The sequence below is a fragment of the Dermochelys coriacea genome, chromosome 4 (genome assembly GCF_009764565.3).
Source record: "Dermochelys coriacea isolate rDerCor1 chromosome 4, rDerCor1.pri.v4, whole genome shotgun sequence".
Lineage (NCBI taxonomy): Eukaryota > Metazoa > Chordata > Testudines > Dermochelyidae > Dermochelys > Dermochelys coriacea.
In genome coordinates, this window is record NC_050071.1 from 65179744 (window position 1) to 65203870 (window position 24127).

The 24127-nt window shown below is 42.3% G+C and overlaps 1 protein-coding gene across 1 annotated transcript in view; it reads right to left on the reverse strand.

The window, feature by feature from the left end:
- C4H4orf45 (chromosome 4 C4orf45 homolog) overlaps window positions 1–24127 on the reverse strand; it is a 76302-nt gene that overhangs the window by 50659 nt on the left and 1516 nt on the right. The window contains exon 2 of the mRNA XM_043513247.1: window positions 4118–4350. Within this exon, the coding sequence (XP_043369182.1) occupies window positions 4118–4350 (233 nt within the window). The remainder of the gene's footprint in view (window positions 1–4117; window positions 4351–24127) is intronic.

A 24127-nucleotide genomic window follows, 5' to 3' on the forward strand; every position in this document is an offset into this window, starting at 1 on the left:
GTAAATCCACAATAATGAAGCTACTGCAAATTTAACCAGGTATAACTGAGACCAGAATTTGGCAGTAGACTTGGCTCTAAAGGATCAGCAGCAACTTGAAATAGCAATATGGTCATTTAAAATAATATAGCTTTTTCCTATATAGTGAGCGCATTTATCTGATGCAGGGATGGCAACAGGAATATGGGTTCAGAGACTCTTACTTACAATGTCAACAATTGTTCAGAACACGATGTGTTTTTATTTTCAGAAATGTTAGGGTGCTAACACTGGTAGAAATGTTGTGAGTCAGACATTACCACTTTGTACAACAGATCTGAAAATATGTTTGTTAAGGTTTCTTCCCCACTCTAAACTATAGGGTACAGATGTGGGGACCTGCATGAAAGACCCCCTAAACTTATTCTTACCAGCTTAGGTTAAAAACTTCTCCAAGGTACAAACTTTGCCTTGTCCTTGAACAGTATGCTGCCACCACCAAGCATTTTAAACAAAGAACAGGGAAAAAGCCTACTTGGAGACATCTTCCCCCAAAATACCCCCCAAGCCCTACACCCCCTTTCCTGGGGAAGACTTGATAATAATCCTCACCAAATTGGTAAGGTGAACACAGACCCAAACCCTTGGATCTTAAGAACAATGAAAAATCAATCAGGTTCTTAAAAGAAGAATTTAACTAAAGAAAAGGTAAAAGAATCTGTAAAATCAGGATGGTAAATACCTTACAGGGTAATCAGATTCAAAACATACAGAATCCCTCTAGGCAAAACCTTAGGTTACAAAAGACACAAAAACAGGAATATACATTCCCTCCAGCACAGCTTATTTTACCAGCCATTAAACAAAAGAAACTCTACTGTGTTTTCTAGCTAGATTACTTACTAACTTAACAGGAGTTGCATTTCTGATCTGTTCTCAGCAAAATCATCACACAGACAGATAGAACCCTTTGTTCCCCCCCCTTCAGATTTGAAAGTATCTTGTCCCCTCGATTGGTCATTTTGGGTCAGGTGCCAGCAAGGTTACTGTAGCTTCTTAACCCTTTACAGGTGAAAGGGTTTTGCCTCTGACCAGTTGGGATTTTATAGCACTGTATACAGAAAGGTGGTTTACCCTTCCCTTTTTATTTATGACGTTTATCTAAAAGAGCTTGAAGTTTTATATTCCTGGTTAGTATATCTGATTTAACTACAATCTTCTATGACACAAGAGAGAATATATTTAAGTGACACTAAAACTCATAGCCACTGAGCTGTCTGATTCTAGTAAAGGTACTTTTATAACTTTGTAGCAAAGTTCAAAGATGTTCTTTTTCATTTTAATTTGTATTGACAGCAACATCTGCAGATCAGAAATGTGGGAGTTGAAATTACTTGAAGACAGTCAGGCATTTGAGAGAGACCTGGACTCCATGGGTGTTATTGATTCTATAAGGGGAAAGCAGTTCAAAACCATTTTTAGTTCCAGAAGAAGCTGATTTAGAAGTATCAAGTAAAATAGGAAAACTGTTAAAAGAAAAACAGCTGTGTATTGATATCTAAGGTTAAAATGTTCATCCTATTAATGGCTATCTGATAAAGGAATACACTGGTTACACTGTTAGGCTAAATTTAGCAGCCTCTTTATAACAGACAGGAAATGAAGCAGTGAAGGAGGGCAGGGTGCAACTGCTCAGCTCAACTCTGGTTTCCACTAAAATCTGAAGAGTTCATCCCACATAGATCCTTCACGGCCAGAGAGCAGAGGTGATATGCCAGCATGGGGTGTGAATTGTGCATTTTATGCATCTGTTTCCTGTCCCAGATGATTTAGATCTCCTCCTCCTGTTATTGTAGGTTGAATTGAGTGATTGCACATGATGGTGTACCCAAAAGAGATACAGCTACTCCTGCTTCTATAGGGCAATGCTGCCAGGAAGGCTCCGATGCCCAAATAATTCAGGATCCTAAATAAAAAGAGATTCCTTAGTTTCTACATACTGGCACCCAGTACTAAGAATGAAGAGAATTAGGTTCCACATTGTTATTTAATTTCTGCCTATTTTTGAGTGGCAACCACCACCACTACCCATTGAGTCCATACCAGCGTATACATTGGTGTGTGTGTATATTTATAAACACACCCATTTATGCTTTCACAAAGCTTTTTCTCATACCAGACTCATTTGAGCAGGATATATTGTTTGAACAAAGAAGTATGAGACATTAATCAATGCCAGCATTCTTCCTAGGAATGTACACCTGCTCAGATTTTGCAAAGAAGCAATCAATGAAAGTTCAGACTTTGACCTAAAAAGGGCATTGTATTGCAAGAGTGCCCAAATTATGCCCTTAAGGCCAAATGTAGCTTTCAGAGTCCTCAAATGCCTTTTAGTTCCCTGCGTCAAAGCTATGAAGGAACAACCCATGGAAACTAAAGTTTTAATAGTTTAGAGCCAAAGTCTGCTGTTCTTCTCTAATAGTTCTCGAAATGCCTTGGGCTTTTTCTTTTCCACTGCTGGTAAACTCAAACAGAAACAGTTCCTACCCATCCACCAAGGAAAATAATCTGTTATGTTTTCAGCTGTAGCTATTTATACATTGTGCTACTGTGCAGAGGGGATAAAGGTTGGAGGGCCACCTTTTCCTCCTTGTCGTCCTCTGGGTGGGAAAGAGTTGAACTAGGACAGCTGCCCCCTTCCTGCTTTTCTTCAGAGGATGTTGGAAGAAGGACCAGGCCAGGCTCCTCCATCCTTTGTTTCTGTTACTTTTCACAATAATGACAACTGGGGAGAGGAAATTGCATCCAATGGAGGCGTGGGAAAACATGGGGCCCCAAGAGTGGGGTAAGAATTCATATACTGTACACAGAACTAATAATCTGGGGTTTTTAAACTATGTTCATTGACTTTTTTTAGGAGTGCAGTTATGTAATGTGCAAACACTATAGGACATATGTAAGCTATGTCTTAGCGATACAAAAAAGCTATTTCGGGGCAGGAATAGTGTCGTATCTGTTTGTACAGCACCTAGCATGATAGTGTCCCGACCTGACTGGGGCCTCAGGCATAACTGGTCAGATCTATTCAATAAAAACACGCAGTTTCGGCATCTGTATATAAAAACTAAAGATTTTTGCAAAAATTAAACACTTTCCTTCAATCCTTACATATGTTAAGAGTCCCAGTAATGACTTCAACTGGGACTACAGGTGTAAGCAAAGGTTGCAGATTCAGTGCCCAGACTGGAGGTAGACAAGCTCCAGAGTGTCTTGAGATTCTGTTCTCTACTTCTGCTCCCCAATAGGCTGAGCACCACAAAAGCATTAACAGAGTTCTCAGAGGTAGTAAGCACATACTAGACCTGTGCAACCTGGCAGGATTCTGTTCATAGATGAGTTCAGAAACTCATGCCTACAGTTCTTTTTACGGTATTTGGAAGTGGGCCATCACCTGGAGGTTTACCTTAAAGCTCAAGTTCAAACTCAAACCCTTAAGGGAACCTTCCATCCTAAAGTAAGCTCCTCCCAGCTGTTCCAGTCACTTCCTCCTTCCACACTTCTGGGTGTCAGTTTCCCAGCAAGGTGTTAAAACTCACCCCACATCCATCAAGGCCAAGATTTTCAAAAATGGGTGTCTAAAGCTAACATCAGTGGGAGGTGCTGTGCATACTGCATTATCTAAAATCAGGCTGTTTGTTTAGGCATCTACATGAACTTGAGAGTCTAACTTCAGGAACCCATTTCTGAAAATGTTTCCCCAAGCTTTCATGAGCATGGGTTGATGTTTGCAAACACATGGGCTCAATTGATTTAAAATGTTAATAGACTGCACAGCTCTAGTGCACATGTCTTCATTACACAACACAACTTTCCCATTTGATTTGTTTCATGAAAGCTAAGATTTATGAATGCTTCATATAATTTCAAGTACCACCACTTTAATATATTTGTTGTAATAATGTTGATTGTACATGATCTTAAAAAATGGTGCCTTTTTTATCAAATAAATGTGTTCCATCTTGTTCTCTGATTAACCACTGCACTACAAACACACAGCATAAAATTACAAAGCAAGACGCTCTTTAATGTCATCTAGATGGCATCTGATAAAATTCTGGAGAAATGTATGAGTAATTACCTTAATTTGCATGCCACTGAGCAGATTTCCTCTGTTAAGATAACTAAATTCTGTTACTCCCCAGCCAATTTGTCCAGGATAGGAATGTTTGTGGGGCAATATAGAAGTCGTCCAGGGGGCAGTACGCCACAAGTACTCAAGGTCACTCGTGGCCCCTTGTGCTGGAGTGGTTGCTCCGATGTAGCGAGGATTCTCAGGGAGCTTTGTTCTGTAATCACGAATAGCATCTGGGCCTCAGGAAAAAAGAATTAAAAATTGGTTATATAAAACTGAAGGGTTACATTTCTTACTATTTCAGTATGTGTTGTTCCATCCTTTATTTTCTCAGTTACTTTAATGCAACAATTTTAAAGAGCCTTTCTCTGCACAAGAGTAGTTCACGCTCATTTTGTCTATGTCAGATATGTTAAGGACCATTATAAAGAGGAAAGTGATCAAATGTACTTCATGTCTACTGAAGGTAGGACAAAAGAAATGGGCTTAAGCTACAAGGGCAGCTAAGCTCTGGAATAGGCTTTCAAAGGAAGCTATGGAATCTCCATCTTCGGAAGTTTTTAAGAACAGGTCAGGGATGGTCTAGCTTTACATGGACTTGCCTCAATGCAAGGGGCTGGACGAGATGACTTCTCAAGGTCCCTTCCAGCCCTACATTTCTATGATTCTATCTTGGTTACAGCATGCTCCCAGGTGGGAAAAAAGCTTTTGTATGGGCACTACTTCTTTATGCTCCTACATTAGTACTGATATTCTAAGAAATCCCAAACATTGAGGAGTCCTGACAGAAAGTTCTAAAGGCTGTCCTGACAGAAATTCCAAACATTTGATCCTGACAAGTTCTAAAGGCTGGTTCTGCCCTAATAGCTAATCCTTAAGGGTATGTCTATACTGCAAATAAAAGGTGTATTCTTAACTCGGGTTAATTAATTTGCAAACTGGATACAATTAATTTAGGCTTGAATAGAGACTGGGAATGGATGAGTCATTACACAAAGTAAAACTATATCCAACTATACTCTTAGCCCAGCGGAAGAATCTGTCCTATCTCGGGGCCTCTCCTTTTGCCCCTCCACCCCCACGAACATGATACAGTTCTGTGGTGACCTAGAATCCTATTTTCGACGTCTCAGACTCAAGGAATATTTCCAACACACCTCTGACCAACATATTAACCCACAGAGACCTTCCTGCCAACACTACAAAAAGAAGGATTCTAGGTGGACTCCTCCTGAAGGTCGAAACAGCAGCCTGGATTTCTACATAGACTGCTTCCGCCAACGTGCACGAGCTGAAATTGTGGAAAAGCAGCATCGCTTACCCCATAATCTCAGCCATGCAGAACACAGTGCCATCCACAGCCTCAGAAACAACTCTGACATCATAATCAAAAAGGCTGACAAAGGAGGTGCTGTCGTCATCATGAATAGGTCAGAGTATGAACAAGAGGCTACTAGGCAGCTCTCCAACACCACTTTCTACAAGCCATTACCCTCTGATCCCACTGAGAGTTACCAAAAGAAACTACAGCATTTGCTCAAGAAACTCCCTGAAAAATCAAAAGAACAAATCCGCACAGACACACCCCTGGAGCCAGGACCTGGGGTATTCTATCTGCTACCCAAGATCCATAAACCTGGAAATCGTGGACGCCCCATCATCTCAGGCATTGGCACCCTGACAGCAGGATTGTCTGGCTATGTAGACTCCCTCCTCAGGCCCTTCGTTACCAGCACTCCCAGCTATCTTCGAGACACCACCGATTTCCTGAGGAAACTACAGTCCATTGGTGATCTTCCTAAAAACACCATCCTAGCCACTATGGATGTAGAAGCCCTCTACACCAACATTCCACACAAAGATGGACTACAAGCCGTCAGGAACAGTATCCCCGATACTGTCACGGCTAACCTGGTGGCAGAACTTTGTGACTTTGTCCTGACCCATAACTATTTCACATTTGGTGACAATGTATACCTTCAAATCAGCGGCACTGCGATGGGTACCCGCATGGCCCCACAGTATGCCAACATTTTTATGGCTGACTTAGAACAACGCTTCCTCAGCTCTCGTTCCCTAATGCCCCTACTCTACTTGCGCTACATTGATGACATCTTCATCATCTGGACCCATGGAAAAGAAGCTCTTGAGGAATTCCACCATGATTTCAACAATTTCCATCCCACCATCAACCTCAGCCTGGACCAGTCCACACAAGAGATCCACTTCCTGGACACTACGGTGCTAATAAGCGATGGTCACATAAACACCACCCTATATCGGAAACCTACTGACCGCTATTCCTACCTACATGCCTCTAGCTTTCATCCAGATCATACCACTCGATCCATTGTCTACAGCCAAGCGCTACGATATAACCGCATTTGCTCCAACCCCTCAGACAGAGACAAACACCTACAAGATCTCTATCATGCATTCCTACAACTACAGTACCCACCTGCTGAAGTGAAGAAACAGATTGACAGAGCCAGAAGAGTACCCAGAAGTCACCTACTACAGGACAGGCCCAACAAAGAAAACAACAGAACGCCACTAGCCATCACCTTCAGCCCCCAACTAAAACCCCTCCAACGCATCATCAAGGATCTACAACCTATCCTGAAGGACGAGCCATCGCTCTCTCAGATCTTGGGAGACAGACCAGTCCTTGCTTACAGACAGCCCCCCAATCTGAAGCAAATACTCACCAGCAACCACACACCACACAACAGAACCACTAACCCAGGAACCTATCCTTGCAACAAAGCCCGTTGCCAACTCTGTCCACATATCTATTCAGGGGATACCATCATAGGGCCTAATCACATCAGCCACACTATCAGAGGCTCGTTCACCTGCGCATCTACCAATGTGATATATGCCATCATGTGCCAGCAATGCCCCTCTGCCATGTACATTGGCCAAACTGGACAGTCTCTACGTAAAAGAATGAATGGACACAAATCAGACATCAAGAATTATAACATTCAAAAACCAGTTGGAGAACACTTCAATCTCTCTGGTCACTCGATCACAGACCTAAGAGTGGCTATACTTCAACAAAAAAGCTTCAAAAACAGACTCCAACGAGAGACTGCTGAATTGGAATTAATTTGCAAACTGGATACAATTAACTTAGGCTTGAATAGAGACTGGGAATGGATGAGTTATTACACAAAGTAAAACTATTTCCCCATGGTATTTCTCCCTCCCACCCCACCCCCCACTGTTCCTCTGATATTCTTGTTAACTGCTGGAATTAGCCTACCTGCTTGTCACCATGAAAGGTTTTCCTCCTTCCCCCCCCTGCTGTTGGTGATGGCTTATCTTAAGTGATCACTCTCCTTACAGTGTGTATGATAAACCCATTGTTTCATGTTCTCTGTGTGTGTATATATAAATCTCTCCTCTGTTTTTTCCACCAAATGCATCCGATGAAGTGAGCTGTAGCTCACGAAAGCTTATGCTCTAATAAATTTGTTAGTCTCTAAGGTGCCACAAGTACTCCTTTTCTTTCTGATATTCTTGTTAACTGCTGGAATTAGCCTACCTTGCTTGTCACCATGAAAGGTTTTCCTCCTTTCCCCCCCCTGCTGCTGGTGATGGCTTATCTTAAGTGATCACTCTCCTTACAGTGTGTATGATAAAACCATTGTTTCATGTTCTCTGTGTGTGTGTATATAAATCTCTCCTCTGTTTTTTCCACCAAATGCATCCGATGAAGTGAGCTGTAGCTCACGAAAGCTTATGCTCTAATAAATTTGTTAGTCTCTAAGGTGCCACAAGTACTCCTTTTCTTTTTGCAAATACAGACTAACACAGCTGCTACTCTGAAACCTCAGTTAAAAGAGTAGTGAAGACACAGCAACTCGGGTTAACAGCCCTAGTTCAATCCCCACCTGCCCTATATGCTTTAAGTTGAGCAGCTAACCCAAGTTAAAAGCAGAGTTGCCGTGTCTTCACTGCTATTTTAACCCAAGTTAGTTTATGTAGGTTAGCTAACTTCAGAACACACCTTTTTTTCACAGTATAGACCTACCCTAATCACAACTACAGTACGCTGATGACAGCTTCCCAAAACTGGTTGTATTAAGAGCTCCTTAACATCGTTATATTGTGAAGGAAAGGTGTGTTGCTATTTCTATCATAAACCTCTATTATCAGGGACTTAACTTTGACATAACAATTTATTCAGACAAAACTAAAGCAAACTCTAAGCCCAGGAGAAAATATTTGCTTTATGTGTTTGGGGCGGGGGAGGGGGGGAAGGTAGCAGACTGTTTTTAAATTGTAATCATTGGAATGGGGTGCACAGGTCTTTTGGGCCCCAAAGGGAAGTTGTCTCAGCCATGACACTCACCACCCCAATATTTTCACAAAGAGGAACCCCAATGGCCCAAATGGAAAAGCAATGCCACTGGAAAAGCAACAGGTCTTGTCTATGCTTGAAAGGGTTTGCCAGTGGAGCTATTACTGGCAAAACTTTTCTAGGGGAGATGCAGCTTACATCAGGAAAAGAGTTATCTTGCTGCCATAGCCTATACCAGTTCCCTGAACTGAGTAAGCTATACCAGAAAAAAGGCCCTTTTTTGCCAGCATAACTGCAACTTCCATATGAGAAGGGATTAATAAAACTGGGACTTTTCAGCTTAAAAAAGAGACGACTAAGGGGGGATTTGATAGAGGTCTATAAAAACATGACTGGTGTGGAGAAAGTAAATAAGGATGTGTATTTACTCCTTCTCCATAACAAGAACTAGGGGTCATCAAATTAAATTAATAGGCAGCAGGTTTAAAACTAACAAAAGGAAGTATTTGTTTACACAACGTACAGTCAACCTGTGGAACTCTTTGCCAGAGAAGGTTATGAAGTCCAAGACTCTAACAGGGTTCAAAAAAGAACTAGATAATTGATGGAGGGTAGGTTCATCAATGGCTATTAGCCAGGATTGGCAGGGATGCAAACCAGGCTCGGAAGTGTCCCTAGTCCCTGTTTGCCAGAAGGTCAGAACACGCGACAGGAGATGGATCATTTGATGATTAGCTGTTCTGTTCATTCCCTCTGAAGTACCTGGCATTGGCCACTGTCATAAGACAGGATACTGGGCTAGATGGACCATTGGTCTGACCCAGTATGGCCGTTCTTATGTTCATCTACACTAGGGCTCATCAGCATAGCTATGTTGGTCACAGTGTGTGTGGGGGGGGGGAGGAGAGGGGAATCACACCCTAACTCACACGGCTATCTTGGGTAAACTTTTAAGTGTAGGCACAATTGGAACTTTTCAGGAATAGCTATTCTGCCTTAAATTCAAACCCTACCTTAATGTGAATGAACTTTCAAGTGTATTCAAACTCTAACTACTACTTCCCTCACATAAGAGATACATTTCCAAACTTCAGATCCCGGTCAGATCTAGTAGGCTCCTGAGACCCATATATGCTGAAAAAACCACCATGTTGGGAGACACAGTGGAAACACTCTAACCAGCAAGATGTCAGCTGAGTCTTCTTTCCTTCAGATATAGGGATGATTATTCCTAATGTAATGGACTAGGGCAGTGCCAATTTAAAGTGTTAATGGAAAGGAGTAAAAAGAGAGATGCTAGAAAGATTAAGGAAAAATAAAGTAAAACTGGAGAGACTTTCTGATATCAAGGTGAATCATTCCAACATTGATTCTGCTTGTGAATACTAGGTAATAATCACCTCCTCAGAAAACAGGTTTCAGAGTAGCAGCCGTGTTAATCTGTATTCGCAAAAAGAAAAGGAGTACTTGTGGCACCTTAGAGACTAACAAATTTATTAGAGCATAAGCTTTCGTGAGCTACAGCTCACTTCATCGGATGCATTTGGTGGAATGCATCCGATGAAGTGAGCTGTAGCTCACGAAAGCTTATGCTCTAATAAATTTGTTAGTCTCTAAGGTGCCACAAGTACTCCTTTTCTTTTCTCCTCAGAAAAGAATACCATTATTACCATCTGGTTGGATATAAAGGAATTAATTCCCTTCTTCCCATCACTTTAGCCATGTGAGCACAATAAAATAGAAATTGACACCTCTGGCTTGGAGCATCAATGTTGTGTTAAGTTTTTCTTTTTGCATTTCTCAGCTCTGCCAATTACATTACCACCTCATTGCACGTTTCAATTACACAAAATAATCTTCACTAATCACACATGTTGATCTGCTATCCAGATTTAATTTAAAAGAAATCAGCATCTTTAAATCTGTAGAAATATAGTTGGTACACATTGTACATCACTGGTGTCCTAATGCTTCCTAGTGTGTGATTAACTCCTTGTAAAGCTTGTATGTTCAATCTCTCCTTTTAGAGTAAAGAAAACAACAAACAAGGAAGGAACAATTATAAACTCTCCATGAGTGAGAAAGCAGGTGCAATACGTGTCACTCTGTAAGACCCTCCATCTTGAATCTTGAGGGACTGTACCATACTGTCTCAGCTGCAGTCATTTGAATAGGTTCCCCCTTGTTGTAGAAGAGAAGCAGCCCATAGCAGGGTATTGTGTGTGACAGCTCAAAGTCTCTGGGACATGCTCTCTACCTGGATCCAAAATAGCTGGAATGTGGTCACCTCTTGAGAATGTTGCAGAACACTTCTGTTTGATTAGGTTTTTGGAGAGGGCTGAGGGTAGGTTCCCAGAACGATGCGGGAGGGGGGAGAAAGGAGGGATTTTTGTAGAGATTGGCAGAGCTCCTTTTTGAATAATTACTTTAATGCAGCTGGGGATTTGTTTTTGTTGTTGTTTTGTTATAATATGAATTATTGTTATAATTGTTATAATGTTTTGTTATAATTATTAATCATGGTGCCTCGAGCTTGTATAAGCATTGTTTTATTTAAATATAAATAAATAATCCCTCAGACAAATTGGGCTTAAAAATGCAGTGAACAGCTTCATAGCTAAATACACCACAATCATTTAAATGCATTGTGCCCTGTAGGAGAATTACGTTGCCCTTCCCAACAAAGTTCAATCTAGCAGCAAAACAATAACTCCAAAATTACTACAACTTTATCATTTGAAGCTGGCAATAGGACTACTCACAGTACATGAAGTTAAGTATGTGCATAAGTCTTTACAGGATGAGGGCCAAAGTCATCATCCCAGTTGGATAGTGACTGTCTTTAGCCTGACCTGATATACGGTATAGATCAAATCCTGCGAGTTGCTTAAGGGCTTGTTTACGCGTGGATTTGTTCCTGATTCACTCCATATGTGGACACACTTATTTCAGTTCACACATGGCGTTATTCAGGAATAGCTGGTGCACTTTAAATTCATACCCTACCTTATGAAAAACACTTTCAAGGGTAGACAAATGTCTGATATGCACAGCAACACTTGTGGACTTCAGTAAGAGTTGAGGATACTTGGCACTTTGCAGGAGGTGCTTAACATTTCAGAACATTGGGCCCTGTGGCCAGCTGTAGCAAACCAATGATAAAACTGTCCACTGCTTATTCTTTCCTAAAATTGATAAGCCAGTCCTCAGAGCTGTATCACTTTTTGAAAATTAATTAGTGATACTGTAAACTGAGAAATACTGAAAAGTAAATTTCTGTTTGAAATTGTACTGTAATCAGATATGACTCCAAAATGTGGATGTGTAGCTTAGTTGAGTTTGGTAATCACATTTTATCTCTTCAATGATGTCTCAAAAGCGAAAAGCAAATTTATCACAAACTTATGCATACACTTGTCAACTTAAAAAAAATCTCCTTTTGAAAGGAACCAGACTGACAAATATGTACACACAACTCCTCTAGGTACAACACAGGCATCAATAATGCCAGTCTTCCCATGCTGGACTCAAACCTGCAAGTTACAGCTATCCAGTGCCCCATAATGAATGTAGGGGGAGGAATCTAAATTTCCTGACAATGTAAGCATTATATCTTAACTTTCTAAGCTAAAATTGCAAGGATTCGGGGATGTTCTCAAAGCTACTGTGTGCCTGGAGCTGCACTACAATGACATTTCACTGTTTATATTTGCTTGAGCTTTTTTTCTAAACCTGACTCTCAGAGAACCCTCTGAGCCAGAGGCTGGAGCAAAACAAGAGAAATGGGGAAACAGAAGCTAACTTTATTTTTGATCCAACAGTCAGTCAGTGCTCTGCACAACAGAGGCTGAAGCGATATAGCAAAGGAGTCATGTTTAGGTCAGCTTTATCATACAGTTGTTCTGGTTTATCTTCTTTAGTTTCCTGACAAGACAGGTTCTGAGACCATACGATGGCTACCTTTGACTTTAGGATCATCAATCATGTCAGGAGACATAACACTTGGACATTAGAATTCCCACGACATAACTTTGGAGGTGTGGGAGTAAGTCAACATAGTGGCAGGAGACTTTGTTTACTAAAATTGGGAGGAACAAATTTACAGGCGGTATTGCAGAAATAAATTCACTGTCTTACTATTTTAAGGTGAATTATTTTTAAGGATAATCATATAATCTTTAAACCATTGGAAACTGAACACCAGTCAAAAATTGAGCTACAATATTAGGGGTGGGATTAACAAAGGAGATTTAGGAACCTAGATGCCATTTTAGACATCTAAGTCCAAAACTTAGGCTATGTCTACACTTAATATGCTACAGCAGCACAGCTGCAGTGCTTCAGGGTAGAAACTCACTACAGTGATTGGAGGAGTTCTCCTGTCACTATAGTTAATCCACCTCCCTAGGAGGTGATAGCTAAGTCAATGGAAGAATTCTTCCATCAACCGAGCACTGTCTACACTGGGGGTTAGGTCAGCATAGCTGTCTCTCAGGGTGTGCATTTTCACGCCCCTGAGAGATGTAGCTATGTTGATATTAGTTTCCATTGTAGACCAGTCCTTAGACACCACTGACATTCATAAAGTCACCTCTCAGCTGGCATCTAACCGTGTAGGCACCTAAATTCCTTGGACACCGAAGTTTATAAGTTAAAGTCCCCAAGGCATCTAAATTTCAGTGGTTGAGCAAATGAATATAAGAACGGCCATAACGGGTGAGAGCAATGGTCCATCTAGCCCAGTACCCTGTCTTCCATCAGTGGCCAATACCAGATGCTTCAGAGGGAATGAACAAAACAGGGAATTATCCAGTCATCCATCCCCAGTCATCCAGTCCCAGCTTCTAGCAGTCAGACGTTTAGGGACACCGAGAGCATAGGTTGTGTCCCTGACCATCTTGCTAAAGCCATTGATGGATCTATCCTTCATGAATTTATCTAATTCCTGTTTGAACCCAGTTATAGTTTTGGCCTTCACAACATCCCCTGGCAATGAGTTCCATACAAAGACTGCTAGTTTCTGAAGTTACTTTTAAGCCTGCTTCCTATTAATTTCATCGGGTGACCCCTAGTTCTTGCATTATGTGAAGCGGTGTCATAAATATAAAGGGAAGGGAAAACACCTTTAAAATCCCTCCTGGCCAGAAGAAAAACCCTTTCACATGTAAAGGGTTAAGAAGCTAGGATAACCTCGCTGGCACCTGACCACAATGACCAATGAGGACACAAGATACTTTCAAAGCTGGAGGGAGGGAAAAACAAAGGGTCTGTCTGTGTGATGCTTTTGCTGGGGACAGAACAGGAATGGAGTCTTACAATTTAGTAAGTAATCTAGCTATTATGCGTTAGATTATGATTTCTTTAAATGGCTGAGAAATTAGACTGTGCTGAATAGAATGAATATTCTTGCCTTTGTGTCTTTCTTGTAACTTAAGGTTTTGCCTAGAGGGATTCTCTATGTTTTGAATCTAATTACCCTGTAAGTATTTACCATCCTGATTTTACAGAGGTGATTCTTTTTACCATTTCTTATATTAAAATTCTTCTTGTAAGAAACTGAATGCTTTTTTCATTGTTCTTAAGATCCAAGGATTTGCATCTGTGGTCTCCAATGCAAATTGGTGAGGATTTTTATCAAGCCTTCTCCAGGCAGGGGGGTGCAAGGTTTTGCTGAGGATTTTGGGGGGAAAGACGTTTCCAAACAATGCTTTCTCAAAAATAAACCCAGACATTTGGTGGTGGCAGTGGAAGTCCAAGGGCAAAAGGTAAAATAGTTTGTACCTTGGGGAAGTTTTAACCTAAGTTGGTAAAAGTAAGCTTAGGAGGTTTTTCATGCAGGTCCCCACATCTGTACCCTAGAGTTCAGAGTGGGGAAGGAACCAGGATAGTTAACCCCCTGCAGGGAAATTCACAAGTCTTCACAGACCTGAAGTTTTGTTTTTTTTTACCTAAAAGCAACTAGAGGGGTTTTCTGCCTATTTGCCAGGAGACAAAGGTGTTAGTTTTTGGGGGGATTTTTTGGATTTTGATCTTTTGAACAAGGAGAACAGATTTTAAAAGGATTTTTTTTTCCTTTGCACTGCTGGAAAGCAGGTTTCCAACTGGAAATAGTTGGAGTCCGTCTCTCTGCTTTGGGGCCAGAGCAGAGACAAAAGGGAATTGTCTTTTGTGAGCTGGGGTTTTCTCTACCTAAAGGCAGGATAGTTAACCTCCTGCAGGGAAATTCACCAGTCTTCACAGACCTGAAGTTTTTTTTTTTTTTCTTAAGAGCAACTAGTGGGGTTTTCTGCCTATTTGCCTGGAGCCAAAGGTGTTAGGTTTTTTTTTTATTTCTCTGTAGGTTGACAATCACTATCAGAGAATATAGGTATCATATTCAGCACAGCAAAATTTTACAAGCCAAGTTTTTTTTTTGTTTTGGTTTTCTGTCTAACTCTCGAGTGTAAAGTTAGTTAAAAACAGAGAGATTAGGATGACAGACTCCACGGTTCAACAAAAGCTGGAATTAGTCAGATCTGAGGCTGAGGAAAAACAAAAGGAACATGAAAGACAGATAGAACTCATGCAGATGGGAATGGAGGCATGGGCCAAAGAACTGGAGGAGAAGGAAAGAAAGAGGAAGCATGCACTGGAGATGGAGAAGGCAAAGGCTCAGCAGAATATACCAACAAACCCTAGCAATCCTTCTCCAGGTACCACTTCCCATCCCAGAAAGTTCCGCACCTACAAGGCAGGTGATGATACTGAGGCCTTCTTAGAAAACTTCGAAAGGGCCTGCCTTGGGTACAGCATCTCTACAGACCAATACACGGTAGAGCTGAGGCCGCAGTTCAGTGGACCCTTAGCTGAGGTGGCGGCTGAAATGCTTAAGGAACGCATGAACCAGTATAAACTGTTTAAAACCAAGGTGAGAGTCAGAATGCGGCTAACCCCCAAGCATTCCCGTCGGCGGTTCAGAGCCCTAAGGTGGAAATCAGATGTGTCATTTACCCGACACGCCTACCACATTGTGAAACATTGGGATGTCTGGATATCAGGAGCAAGAGTTAAATCTCCAGCAGATTTGCCCTTCCTAATGCAAAAGGAGCAATTCTTAGAGGGTGTTCCTGAGGAAATAGAAAGATACATCCTAGATGGGAAGCCCAAAACTGTAATCGAGGCGGCGGAGATTGGAGCCAAATGGGTGGAGGTGGCAGAGAAAAAAAAACTGGTCGCAGTTGGAGCAGATACCAGAAGGGACAACCTCAGACCACACCCTACTACTGGGGGCTGCCCAAGGCCCCATCTACCCCGCAAGGAGCCCTCCAGCCACCTTATTGTTCCGCCACACCGTTCTCTAGCAACCCACCTCGCCCCAGTGACCCGTCAGCTGGATGATATTTTAAATGTAATGAGCCGGGACATGTGAAGGCCAACTGCCCCAAGAACCCCAGCAGATTACAGTTCATTGCACCGGAATCACCGCAGAGGTCCTCAGGCCCAGATACCTCCCAGATACCCTTGGAGCGGAAGGAAACTGTGAGTGTGGGCAGGAAGAAGGTCACCGCGTGGAGGGACACCGAGCACAGGTGTCGGCTATCCATGCGTCCTTAGTGGACTCCAATTTAATCAACTCAGAGATCCAAGTGATGATTCAACCCTTCAAGTCCAACTCTTTCAATTTGCCTACAGCCAAGTTGCCTATCTAGTACAAGGGCTGGTCAGGATCGTGGACTTTGGCAGTCTATGATGATTATCCCATCCCCATGCTGTTGGGGGAAGACTTGGCCAATCATGTGAAGTCAGCCAAGAGGGTGGGAATGGTCACCCGCAGCCAGGCTAAACAAGCCGTCACGCCTAGCGCTGTTCTGGAAACTTCTACCAGGACCTGGTCAGAGGTGATGGACCTGGACCCCAGGCCAATGTCTGCAACAGCAGTAGTGGATCCAGTCCCAGAGACCCAGACAGAGCCAGTCCCAGAACCGGAACCAGCACCAGACCCATTGCCAGCACTGAATGCAGTACTTGCAGTCCCAACCCCAGAGGGCCCCACCGAACCTGTACCGGTAACAGCCGATAACCCTACACAAGAGGCTCAGCTGGAGCCTGAACCCCAACATAGTGCACCAGCAGAGAGCAGTTCACAGTCAACGGAAACAGCCCGATCCCCTACATCGCTTCCAGAGGGACCAAGCATAGGTCCACAATCCAATGAAGAACTGATGTCTACAGCATCAAGGGAACAGTTCCAGGCTGAACAGGAAGTAGATGAAAGCCTCCAGAGAGCTTGGATGGTGGCACGGAGCAACCCACCGCCTCTCAGCTCTTCTAATTGATCCAGGTTTGTTGTAGAAAGAGGACTTTTTATACAAGGAAACTCTTTCTGGTGGACATCAGGAAGACTGGCATCCTCAGAGACAGTTGGTAGTAGCAACTAAGTACCGGGTCAAGCTCTTGAGCTTAGCCCATGATCATCCTAGTGGCCATGCTGGGGTGAACAGGACCAAAGACCATTTGGGGAGGTCATTCCAATGGGAGGGAATGGGCAAGGATATTTCTACCTATGTCCGGTCTGGTGAGGTATGCCAAAAAGTGGGAAAACCCCAAGACCAGGTCAAAGCCCCTCTCCAGCCACTCCCCATTACTGAAGTTCCATTTCAGCAAGTAGCTGTGGATATTCTGGGTCCTTTTCCGAAAAAGAGACCCAGAGGAAAGCAGTACATACTGACTTTCATGGATTTTGCCACCTGATGGCCGGAAGCAGTAGCTCTAAGCAACACCAGCGCTAATAGTGTGTGCCAGGCACTAGCAGACATTTTAGCCAGGGTAGGCTGGCCCTCCGACATCCTCACAGATGCAGGAACTAATTTCTTGGCAGGAACTATGGAAAGCCTTTGGGAAGCTCATGGGGTACATCACTTGGTTGCTACTCCTTACCACCATCAAACAAATGGCCTGGTGGAGAAGTTTAATGGAACTTTGGGGGCCATGATACGTAAATTCGTAAATGAGCATTCCAATGAGTGGGACCTAGTGTTGCAGCAGTTGCTCTTTGCCTACAGAGCTGTACCACATCCCAGTTTAGGGTTTTCACCATTTGAACTTGTATATGGCCGTGAGGTTAAGGGGCCATTACAGTTGATGAAGCAGCAATGGGAGGGATTTACACCTTCTCCAGGAACTAACATTCTGGACTTTGTAATCAACCTACAAAACACCCTCCGAACCTCTCTAGCCCTTGCTAAAGAAAACTTACAGGATGCTCAAAAAGAGCAAAAAGCCTGGTATGATAAACATGCCAGAGAGCGTTCCTTCAAAGTAGGGGACCAGGTCATGATCTTAAAGGTGCTCCAGGCCCATAAAATGGAAGCGTCGTGGGAAGGGCCATTCACGGTCCAGGAGCTCCTGGGAGCTGTTAATTACCTCATAGCATTCCCTACCTCCAACCGTAAGCCTAAGGTATACCATATTAATTCTCTAAAGCCCTTTTATTCCAGAGAATTAAAGGTTTGTCAGTTTACAGCCCAGGGAGGAGATCACACTGCATGGCCTGAAGGTGTCTACTACAAAGGGAAAAGTGCTGGTGGCGTGAAAGAAGTGAACCTCTCCATGACCCTCGGGCGTATGCAGTGACAGCAGATCCAGGAGCTGTGCACTAGCTATGCGCCAATGTTCTCAGCCATCCCAGGACTGACTGAACGGGCATACCCCTCCATTGACACAGGTAATGCTCACCCAATTAAAGTCCAACCTTACCGGATGTCTCCTCAAGCTAAAACTGCTATAAAACGGGAGATTCAGGATATGTTACAGATGGGTGTAATCCGCCCCTCTGGCAGTGCATGGGCATCTCCAGTGGTTCTAGTTCCCAAACCAGATGGGGAGATACGTTTTTGCGTGGACTACCGTAAGCTAAATGCTGTAACTCACCTAGACAACTATCTAGTGCCATGCACAGATGAACAACTAGAGAAACTGGGATGGGCCCAGTTCATCTCTACCTTGGACTTAAATGGCAGGTTCCACTAGATGTATCTGCAAAGGAAAGGTCAGCTTTCACCACACATGTCAGGCGGTATGAATTTAATGTACTCCCTTTTGGCTGCGGAATGCACCCGCCACCTTCCAAAGACTTGTAGATGGTCTCCTAGCGGGATTGGGAGAATATGCAGTCGCCTACCTTGACGATGTAGCCATATTTTCGGATTCCTGGGCAGAACACCTGGAACATCTACAAAAAGTCTTCGAGCACATAAGGGAGGCAGGACTAACTGTTAAGGCTAAGAAGTGTCAAATAGGCCTAAACAGAGTGACTTACCTTGGACACCAGGTGGGTCAAGGAACTATCAACCCCTACAGGCCAAAGTGGATGCTATTCAAAAGTGGCCTATCCCAAAGTCAAAGAAACAGGTTCAATCCTTCTTAGGCCTGGCCAGTTATTACAGACTATTTGTACCGCAATACAGCCAAATCGCCGCCCCACTGACAGACCTAACCAAAAAGAAACAGCCAAATGCCATTCAGTGGACCGAAGAGCGTCAGAAGGCTTTTAACCAACTTAAAGCGACACTCATGTCTGACCCTGTACTAAGGGCCCCAGACTTTGACAAACTGTTCCTAGTAATCAAAGATGCATCCGAGCGTGGTGTGGGAGCAGTTTTAATGCAGATCAAGAATTCCACCCTGTAGTGTTTCTCAGCAAGAAACTGTCTGAGAGGGAAAGCAACTGGTCAGTCAGGGAAAAAGAATGTTACGCCACTGTCTACACTCTGGAAAAGCTAAGCCCATATTTTTGGGGACAGCGTTTCCACCTGCAAACCGACCATGCTGCGCTACAGTAGCTTCATACTGCCACGGGAAATAACAAAAAACTTATTTGGTGGAGTTTAGCTCTCCAAGATTTTGATTTCGACATCCAACACATCTCAGGAGCTTCTAACAAAGTGGATGATGCACTCTCCCATGAAAGTTTCCCAGAATCAACTGGTTAAAATCGTCCTTGAGATGTGGAAAATATTGTTAGTCTTTATATACTTGGTAGTATATTTAGAGGTGCATGTGTCTTATTAACTCTGTTTTTTCCTAGAGCTCCAGGAAGAAATCCCAGCCAGTGTTTCACCCTAGCTGTGATTTGGGGGGCATGTCATAAATATAAAGGGAAGGGTAAACACCTTTAAAATCCCTCCTGGCCAGAGGAAAAACCCTTTCACATGTAAAGGGTTAAGAAGCTAGGATAACCTCGCTGGCATCTGACCACAATGACCAAGGAGGAGACAAGATACTTTCAAAGCTGGAGGGAGGAAAAAACAAAGGGTCTGTCTGTGTGATGCTTTTGCCGGGGACAGAACAGGAATGGAGTCTTACAATTTAGTAAGTAATCTAGCTAGATATGCATTAGATTATGATTTCTTTAAATGGCTGAGAAATTAGACTGTGCTGAATAGAATGAATATTCTTGTCTTTGTGTCTTTCTTGTAACTTAAGGTTTTGCCTAGAGGGATTCTCTGTGTTTTGAATCTAATTACCCTGTAAGGTATTACCATCCTGATTTTACAGAGGTGATTCTTTTTACCTTTTCTTATATTAAAATTCTTCTTGTAAGAAATTGAATGTTTTTTTCATTGTTCTTAAGATCCAAGGGTTTGGGTCTGTGGTCACCTATGCAAATTGGTAAGGATTTTTATTAAGCCTTCCCCAGGCAGGGGGGTGCAAGGTTTTGCTGAGGATTTTGGGGGGAAAGACATTTTCAAACAACGCTTTCTCAAAAATAAACCCAGACGTTTGGTGGTGGCAGTGGAAGTCCAAGGGCAAAAGGTAAAATAGTTTGTACCTTGGGGAAGTTTTAACCTAAGCTGGTAAAAGTAAGCTTAGGAGGTTTTCATGCAGGTCCCCACATCTGTACCTTAGAGTTCAGAGTGGGGAAGGAACCTTGGCAAGGGGTAAATAATATTTCCTTATTCATGTTTTTTCCATCCATTCCTGATTTTATAGACCACTATCATATCCCCCTTTACCCTTCTATTTTCTAAACTGAACAGTCCCAGTCTTTTTAATCATTCCTGGGATCGAAGTTGTTTCCTACCACTAATTATTTGTCTTGCCCTTCTCTGTACCTTTTCCAATTTTAATATAACTTTTTTGAAATGGGGTGACCAGAACTCCATGCAGTATTCAAGGTGTGGGCATACTATGGATTTATATAGTGGGATTATGTTTTGCCCTTTTTTATTATCTTCCCCTTTCTTAATGGCTCCTAACATCCTGTTAGCTTTTTTGACTGTTAATGCACATTGAACAGATGTTTTCAGAGACCTCTCCACAATGACTCCAAGATCTTTCTTGAGGATAAAAGATAATTTAGAACCCATCGGTTTTGTATGTACAATTGGGATTATATGCAGTGGAGGCTTGTAGGTTTTAGGATATTAGAGAGACAAGGTCAATGAGGTCATACATTTTATTGGCCCAACTTCTGTTGATGAGAGAGACAAGCTTTCCAGCTTACAAAGAGCTCTTCTTCAGGTCTGCAAAATTAACTCAGAGTGTTACAGCTAAATAAAAGGTGGAACAGATTCAACGGTCCCTTGAAATATATGTTAACTACTTATGCTAAACAATCTGTTCCACTTTGTATTTAACTCTGACACTGTGACTTAGTTTCCTAGAAAGATATTATCTCATCCACCTTGTCTCCTAATTGGAATTATTTTTTCCAATGTGCATTACATTGCATTTATCAACATTCAATTTCATCTGCCATTTTGTTGCCCAGTCACCCAATTTTGTGAGATCCCTTTGTAACTCTTCACAGTCATCTTTGAACTTAACTGTCTTGGTAATTTTCAAAAAGGGAGTACTTGTGGCACCTTAGAGACTAAGTACTCCTTTTCTTTTTTTGCAAATACAGACTAACACGGCTGCTACTCTGAAACCTGTTATTATGCAAGGCACTAAATTTAGCCATATGGAGTGGAAATCTATCAACTTCATGAAAATTTGTTAGTCTCTAAGGTGCCACAAGTACACCTTTTCTTTTTAGAGTAATTTTGTATCATCTGCAAACTTTGCCTCCTCACTATTTACCCCCTTTTCCAGATCATTTAGGAATATGTTGAAAAGCACTGGTCCCAGTACAGCTCCTTGGAAGTCCCTGCTATTTACCACTTTCTATTGTGAAAACCGACCATTTATTCCTACCCTTTGTTTCCTGTTTTTTAACCTGTTACGAATCCATGAAAGGACCTTCCCACTTATTCCACAACTGCTGACTTTGCTTAGGTTTCAGAGTAGCAGCCGTGTTCGTCTGTATTCGCAAAAAGAAAAGGAGTACTTGTGGCATCTTAGAGACTAACAAATTTATTTGAGCATAAGCTTTCGTGAGCTACGTGCATCCGATGAAGTGAGCTGTAGCTCACGAAAGCTTATGCTCAAATAAATTTGTTAGTCTCTAAGGTGCCACAAGTACTCCTTTTCTTTTTGACTTTGCTTAGGAGCCACTGGTGTGGAACCTTGTCAGAGGCTTTCTGAATGTCCAAGTATACTATGTCCATGGGATCACCCTTCTCCACACGCTTGTGAACAAAATATTCAAAGAATTCTAATAGCTGCCCAAGTCCTGACACTGACCAGCAGCTCGGCTCCTAATTCGCACGTAAAACCCAGTGGGATTATTTCCCCTTTCTATGGGTCCAATCAGTAAAAGTGCTTAGAGCATGTCTAAACCCTCACAAAACATCCAGAGAGGAGGAGGGGGTGATACATTTCACCGTCTTACAGCCTTTATTCCAGTAGTTAGGGCACTCACTCAGAATGTGGGAGACCCAGGTTCAATTCCCTTCTCTGTCTGATGTGAAACAGATATTTTAATTGAAGACTCCCACTTCCCAGAGGAGTGCTCTAAGCCACTGGGCTATAAGGTATTGTGGGACAGGTCTCCCTTAAGCTCTCCTTGTGAAGCTGTTCCACTTAGTATAAATAATTACATAGTAATTGAGCCAGAGAGAACATTAGAATGACTCTGTAACCCAGTGGTTAGAACACTCGGCTGGGACATGACAGCCAGGTTTTGGTCCTCCTGCTCCTATGAATATTTAATTATTTACACACAGGAGAGGGTTCATGGCTGTGAATCATGAGTGGAGATAGGTGCCTCACCTAACTCAGGACTGTGAATTCCACCGAGGCGGCAGGGTGCCTAACTGTTAGGCACATTGATGCTCAGTGTTGCAGAGTATAAGTACTCCTTGTAAATACTATACTAGAAAACTAAAATGTAGAGATTAATTCTTTTTATACTAACGGTTGCAGAATGCATATGAAAATTATGCAAACCTTGCACTGATATGGTAGGTTGTAAACCTGCATACACAGTTACCAGCCATAGCAGCCAGCAAGTTATGATGTGAAATGTACTGCTTGCTTTACTTGCACTTCATTGCTCTGTGTCACTAAAAGCAAACACTGCATTTTTAGCTGAACCAAGGCTGTGATAAAGTTGCCTTTCACTCTTTAAAAATAACCTTGGCTATTACTCTTGTGTTGAAATTGCCTGACAGTGATCAAACATTTACAACAGTACAGTGATACTGCCTGCATCAAACAAAGATGTTGCAACTTTATTGAATTAAAGGTGGCCAGGATGAAGAGTCAAGATCACTTTCCATTTAAAAAAAAAAACAACAAAAAACAAGGAGTACTTATGGCACCTTAGAGACTAACAAATTTATTTGGGCATAAGTTTTTGTGGGAGAGTGCATTAGAGCCTGATCCAGCACCCATTGAACTCAATGGGAATCTTTCTACTGATTTCAATAGCAAAGGATCAAGCACTTACAAGTTATTAAAAATTCCACTACAATCTGTAGCACAGGGGCTGGATTGAGCCACTTAGGCTTTATCTACACTGGCACTTTTCTAAAAATCTCCCACTGTTGTACTTCAGTCTCAGTGGTAACAACAGTGGGAGCACTAGTGTAGACAGATTAAATGGCCAATGGTCAACCTATCACTGGTGTTATGCTAATGGTCCCAATATTGCTACTACTGGTGGTAGTATCACATTGGGAGATTTTTGGAAAATGCCAGTATAGACAAGGCCTCACCATGGCAAGTCAGATGAGCATTCCCTAATGGCCCCATCAATTTCAGCAGAATAGATGTTATCTTTTTCAAAAATTGTTTCTATCCCTTAATTGCAAAAATACAATTGTGAATGCAAACCCATGCAGTGCTGAGTTTGCAGACAGAATGAAACAACATTTCTAAGGCTAAATGCTGCCTCATCCGTCCTCTGCAGCCACAGAAGATTCTAAACACAGCCTAAAATTGTGAGTATGTTGGACAAAGGGGCAGACCACACAGGGGAACAATATATCGAGGAGGATTTCAGTGGCATGGTGAGGCAAGTGCAAGGGAACGGCTAGTAGATCTGGCGTTATGCAGACCCAAAGGCCTAAACCTTCCACAGAGGGGATAATGACAGGAAAAGTGTATGTGGATGAAAATGTGTAACATTTGTGAGTTTGACTCTATACATGTATAATGTAAAGCTCATTTGTTGTTTTTACAATATTATTTACTCCTGGGGGCATTCTGCGCGAAAAAGTAAAAATTCTGCGTGAAAAAATTAAAAATGCTGTAAACGATATTTTAAAATTCTGCAAAATTCACCCACGAAAGCTCATGCTCCAATACGTCTGTTAGCCTGTAAGGTGCCACAGGACTCTTTG